Here is a 5358-nt window from a genome sequence, read left to right as displayed (position 1 = left end):
GGGACTCATGACGTCTCGCCGTCCCCCGTGCCTATCTTTGTCAATTGAATTTTTTTAGAAAGTGGGGAGACGCCACAAATATTTTCTGGAAGTGGGAGTATGCTTCCCCCCACGTTCCCCCTCACTTTTACCCCTGATTCTGACCCATTATACGGAAGGTTGAAAATTCTAATAGCATTTTAGTACTGACTAACCTAATTCATTATCACTTAAATACACAATGCAAACAATAATGGAATATACAGAGCTCCCTCATGGATATATGGTTAGCGTATATGAGACCTGGGTTCTATTCCCGGTTCAATTTCATGTGGTTAGAATTCCACGTTAAGCTGTAGGTTTATATCTCATATAGTCTCGCTACTAAAAGACTAAAACACCAATCAACCAATTAATCAATTATATCACACAAATACTTTTTCCAAGTTATTTTGATAGTCAAGAGCATCGGAAGTGATTAATAAAACCAAAAGAGTTTAATAGAAACTTGAATAATATTCTGAGTCCAGATTAAATATACTTGCAGTGTATCATTAAGTAAGATCTTCAAAAGAATCGAACTCTACTGAACTACAATGTTTAATATGTGTGTGTATTATAATAATTATACTCTTACATGTTCTTTTAATCTCACTAGGTTCCGTCAATACTTCCGAAATGCTGTGTGTGAATGGCATTGTGACCGAAGAAAGCGACATAATGCAGAAGGAGGGGAAACACCACCCATGTTTAGACGATATAGTCAATCCTATTCTAAATCCAGATCCGGTAAGCATTCTCACAAATATCAATATGCAGTTTACGCTACTCACTGTTACATGTTCTGTCTCATATATTAACCTAGGCCTACTATGTGCTTCATCGAAGCTTCCCAGAAGTATCATTGTAAATAAATAATGTAACGTTTCGAAAATTTTGATTCGAATTGAGTGTTACAGATCAATAACAGCTATATGTTGACTGATTAAAAATTAAGATAATATAACTCTCCTTTCAGGTTATTCAAAGCCATTCATGTGCAAGTTTAGAACTTTTAACAAAATATGTTTCTTTTGTACATAAATAATACTTGTTGAAGGAACGATAGCTTAGTTGTAGAGGGCTCCCCTCTGATGCGAGAGGTCAGTGGTTAAATCCCAGGTTATGTTAGTTTGTGGTGAATAGCATCGTCTCCGTGAGTTTTCTAGTGTTCTTCCGCCCACATTTTCATTCCATCATTCCTTTTAGTATCATTCACCTTCTTTAATCACCCGCCTCGTTTAGCCTAAAAAGCATAACTGTCGGACGTAAAATCAGAAATTTTATTATGAGTGTTTCAAACAGTAGCAATTTGCCTTTATTACCGCGTTTACACACACAATTAAAGTATAATTTATTATATCAACTCCCTCAGAGTAGTCTATAATTTAAATTTATTCCTCTTCCCTTCATGGCGTCTTCTGTGCACCAGTAAAAGAAAATATTAATGTCTTCTAGTTGCAGTTATTTCCAAACTGAAGGGTGCAATCTATGACAGAAATAAAATGTAAACTTATGAATAAATCACAATTTGTAATAAGTAGTTACATTAGCAAATTTTAAAACATTACATGGTTGGCATTTTGTCTTTGCTATTTCTATTCAAGATTTCTACTTTTTTAAAAAAACAAAATAACTATGTAAATTATCATTATTATTATTATTATTATTATTATTATTATTATTATTATTATTATTATTATTATTATTATTATTATTATTATTATTATTATTATTATTATTTTACAAAATCATTAGAAATGAGTACAAATGTTATTTCAGTGTATAAGATGGAGTTCAGAAACTTATCAAGTAATGCCAAAAGAAAAACTCAGAGTGACGGTTAACATTGCTTTTCCTTCACATATTTCTTGATATTCGGTGACAAATTCGACAGTTCACACCTGAAATTACTTTCTATTTCCAAACGGTTAGATACTTTAATTTTATTGTGGTCAACGACGAAAATCTTGACATACAGAGGTAAGTTGTCTGAACAAGAACTTTTATGGCTTGTTTTGTTATTCTCGGGTAAACAAGCTGGAAAGAAACTCAAAGTGCTTCTAAAGACGTTGAACTCAAACGGTTGTTTGGCACCTGAATCGCACTTGATTGGAATTGCTTCCTTTTGAAATTCTTGTAAAAGTAAACCCACATCAATGGTGAAAGGTGTTCTTGCTAATTTGTACTGCCAGTCTTCTTCACACAAATAATAATTTTTAAAAGTCACTTAAATTCATTACAGAGTGACTCTAAGTGTGACTTGTTATTGTCTTTCCACATGGTTAAATCACACTCTTTATTGTCAAGAATTTCATTTAATAGAGGAAAAGATGAAAAGTTTGTTTCAGAAGAATTGAGAGAGCCTAAGATCTTCTTCCATGAAAGCACTTATCACGCCATAAGAAGTTAGTATGTTCGTGTTTCTACCTTGGAGGTTGAGATTCAGATTATATAATATTTCAAGAAAATCAGCAAGATACGAAAGAAATAATACCAATGTGTCATCAGTAAAAGAAGTATAAAATTCATCTTTTTCTACACTTAAGAGAAATATTTCTACATCTGACTTAAGCTCGTGCAGCCTACTTGACATATTACCTTTCGACATCCAATGAATTTCGGAATGGAAAAGAAACGTTTTATGTTCGACAATGAGGTGGTCGAATAAAGCCTCAAAAAGGCGGATATTCAGAGCATTTGACTTTTAAATATTAACGACTTCAATAGCCAATGATAATGCCTGTTTCAGGTTTTCTGGTAAAGCGTATGGCTATAGATACAGGACAAGATGTACAGTTGAAAATGGGCTCTTAACCATTATATAAGCTTTTGATACACCAACAAATTTAAGTATTTCCACTGCAGCATTCGTTATTTCTGATACGTTATTTAGAAGATACAGAGAAAATGAGCTTCACAGTGTTCAAAGCCGTGTTTATGGAGCATGTTGAAACAGAGAATCCACAAAAATTATTTCTCAAATTTACACAAGATAAAACGGTGTTCTAAGCTAGCTTCAAATTTAGTATTTTTCTAAACATTTACAAGTAGTATACCTGCTGGCCGCCGTCGTGTTTGAATTAAGTGTGTCACTGTTATGAATATTGAGTTGAGTTGATTTTGAGTTTAACGTCCCTTTCAGCAGCGAGGCTATATGAGACGGGACCTACTGATTAAGATGGAATCCAAACCACATGAGCTCCGCTGGAATTGAACCCGGGTCTCCCACGCAAAAAGCAGGCACGCTAACCGCTTATCCAAGAAGGAGCTCTGTTACGAATATTGATATCAAGGTTAGAAGAATCAAAGGTAAAACAAGAACGAAGCTGTTCTTGCTTTTTTTCTGTTTTAGCAAAGAAAATGAAGGTCTGCTCCAAAGTCAAATCCTCTAAAGCCACCCCACTAAAATGTAATAAATATGTCGTTGTTGAAAACGGAAGTCTATCCCTCAGCTGTAAGCAATTTTCAGTGCTCGAACAAGCAGGGGCGGATCCAGGGGGCGATCGTTGTGATCGCCCCCCCCCCCAGGAGAGGAAACTTTCTTATTTTATATATATAAATAAAACCCATCCCAAAGTTTGGAGCCCTTAAAAGTAGCATTATGACAACCCACCGCCCGCCCCAGAAGTCGGTCCTGGATCCGCCCCTGCGAACAAGTTACTCACTGCAACCTGCTACTAGAGAAAACGAAAATAATGTTTCGTCAATGAGATGTTGCAAATCTTCATATGGAAAAAAAGGAGGAAATGGATAACTTAATCGAAGGCTTGAAGTAAAATTACAAGTCTGTGGGTCAAATCCTTTATTATAGACCTGACTATGCAAAATTTCTAATGTTGTCATATTGAGGAAAACTCGACTTAGCGAAGAGGTGACAACGGCATAGCTTCAAGCTATAAATTTACAAACATCGTTTTCTTCAATTATCTTGATAACTACGCATTATGTTTTATACTGATCCATATCATTTTGTTCCGGTGGTTAAGATCTATCAATTTTATGTGTTTCATCTTGCGGCACTTTTTCCCGTTAAATGTTGATAATATTGCATAATTTTAATAAAACACACATCCAATCTAACATTTTTCCCTAGGTTTACCCTTTACAGAATACAGTACTATGCTTAATTTATCAACTTGATCTAAGCGTTACACTATTCTACTTATTTAATATGTCATTAACTAAGATACAGTATATAAGAATTGACAAGGCAGTGTTTCTGTATGCGATGTAAATATGAAAGAAAATGAGGTAGCTCTCCGTGGTAGAGCACTTCCCTAACAGCACAATTACATAGCAGGCATATGCCTATCATGTTCCCTCAGGTACATGGGAATGTGCCCAGTATGTGCTTTATGTATCTCTGAGAGAGAAATCATATGGACGGCAAGTGATAGTCACAGTCTATGTCCGCCCCTAGGCACATGCCTGACGTGCACCTGGGGAACGTGCCTAGTATGTTTTAGGTATGTGTCCCCATGCCGTAAGCGTCAATGAACCACAAAATTATCCCCCCAAAATATGTTAAATCGCCTATATGCGTAATGTGTTTACATTAAAGTGAGTCTAAAAACACTTTAAACAAGTAAAAAAGTGTACTGCCGGGTGGGCGCGAACCATCAACCTTTAGATTACTAGCTATGTGCTCTACCGACTTGGCCACGGAGGCGATGAGGAGAACGTTGCTTGTAGAGGGATAAATTGTTGAGGTCTTTTGAATTTGGCTAATCAGAGTGCTCCTTTAACCGTGTATACTCGACGAGAACTGTTTGGGATCAGATAAAATCTGCTCGCCATGCAATTTTATAACAACATGACGAGTGTCTATTTACTTTATTTCATGGTTCTTCCTTATTCACTTTCAAATGATCGGCGACAGTTGCCATCTAATAAAATTGGTGCGTTTGTTGCTTCTAGTACATAACCGCTTAGAAAAAGAAGTAACAAATGCATCAAATGTGGGAGATGAATTTAGAACACATAAATGGCGCATGCCTAGCACATCTTGTGCTGTTAGGGTATCTGAAATACTATGTACCTAAAGGATGTACTTAGAACATGACAGATATATGTATGTCCCTAGTGACGACATAAAAACAAATGACAGAGTGCGAAACTGAGCCAGGTATATGAATGCTAAATTGTGGTACATAGTTCCAAATATCAATTAGATGTAATAAGTACCTAAAATTGTAGGTAGCTGAAGTACATACTTAGCACATGAATATCATATGTGCCAAGTGTTGGGTACCTAAAAAGTAGCTAGGACACCTAAATGGCACATGCCTAGCACATCTTGTGCTGTTAGGGTTACCTCTGGTGCGTGAGCTGCAAGTT

At 35.9% G+C, this 5358-nt stretch overlaps 1 protein-coding gene across 1 annotated transcript in view; it reads left to right on the top strand.

Annotated features, from left to right (window-relative positions):
- LOC145678744 (tachykinin-like peptides receptor 86C) overlaps positions 1 to 2835 on the top strand; it is a gene marked incomplete in the record, with an annotated part of 805565 nt that extends 802730 nt beyond the window's left edge. The window contains 2 exon segments of the mRNA XM_081749208.1: positions 645 to 768; positions 2771 to 2835. Of these exon segments, the coding sequence (XP_081605334.1) occupies positions 645 to 768; positions 2771 to 2835 (189 nt within the window).
- Positions 2836 to 5358: the final 2523 nt, after the last annotated feature.

The sequence above is a fragment of the Thermobia domestica genome, chromosome 1 (genome assembly GCF_964235325.1).
Source record: "Thermobia domestica chromosome 1, izTheDome1.hap1.1, whole genome shotgun sequence".
Lineage (NCBI taxonomy): Eukaryota > Metazoa > Arthropoda > Insecta > Zygentoma > Lepismatidae > Thermobia > Thermobia domestica.
This window is presented reverse-complemented; position numbering and strand designations above follow the sequence as displayed.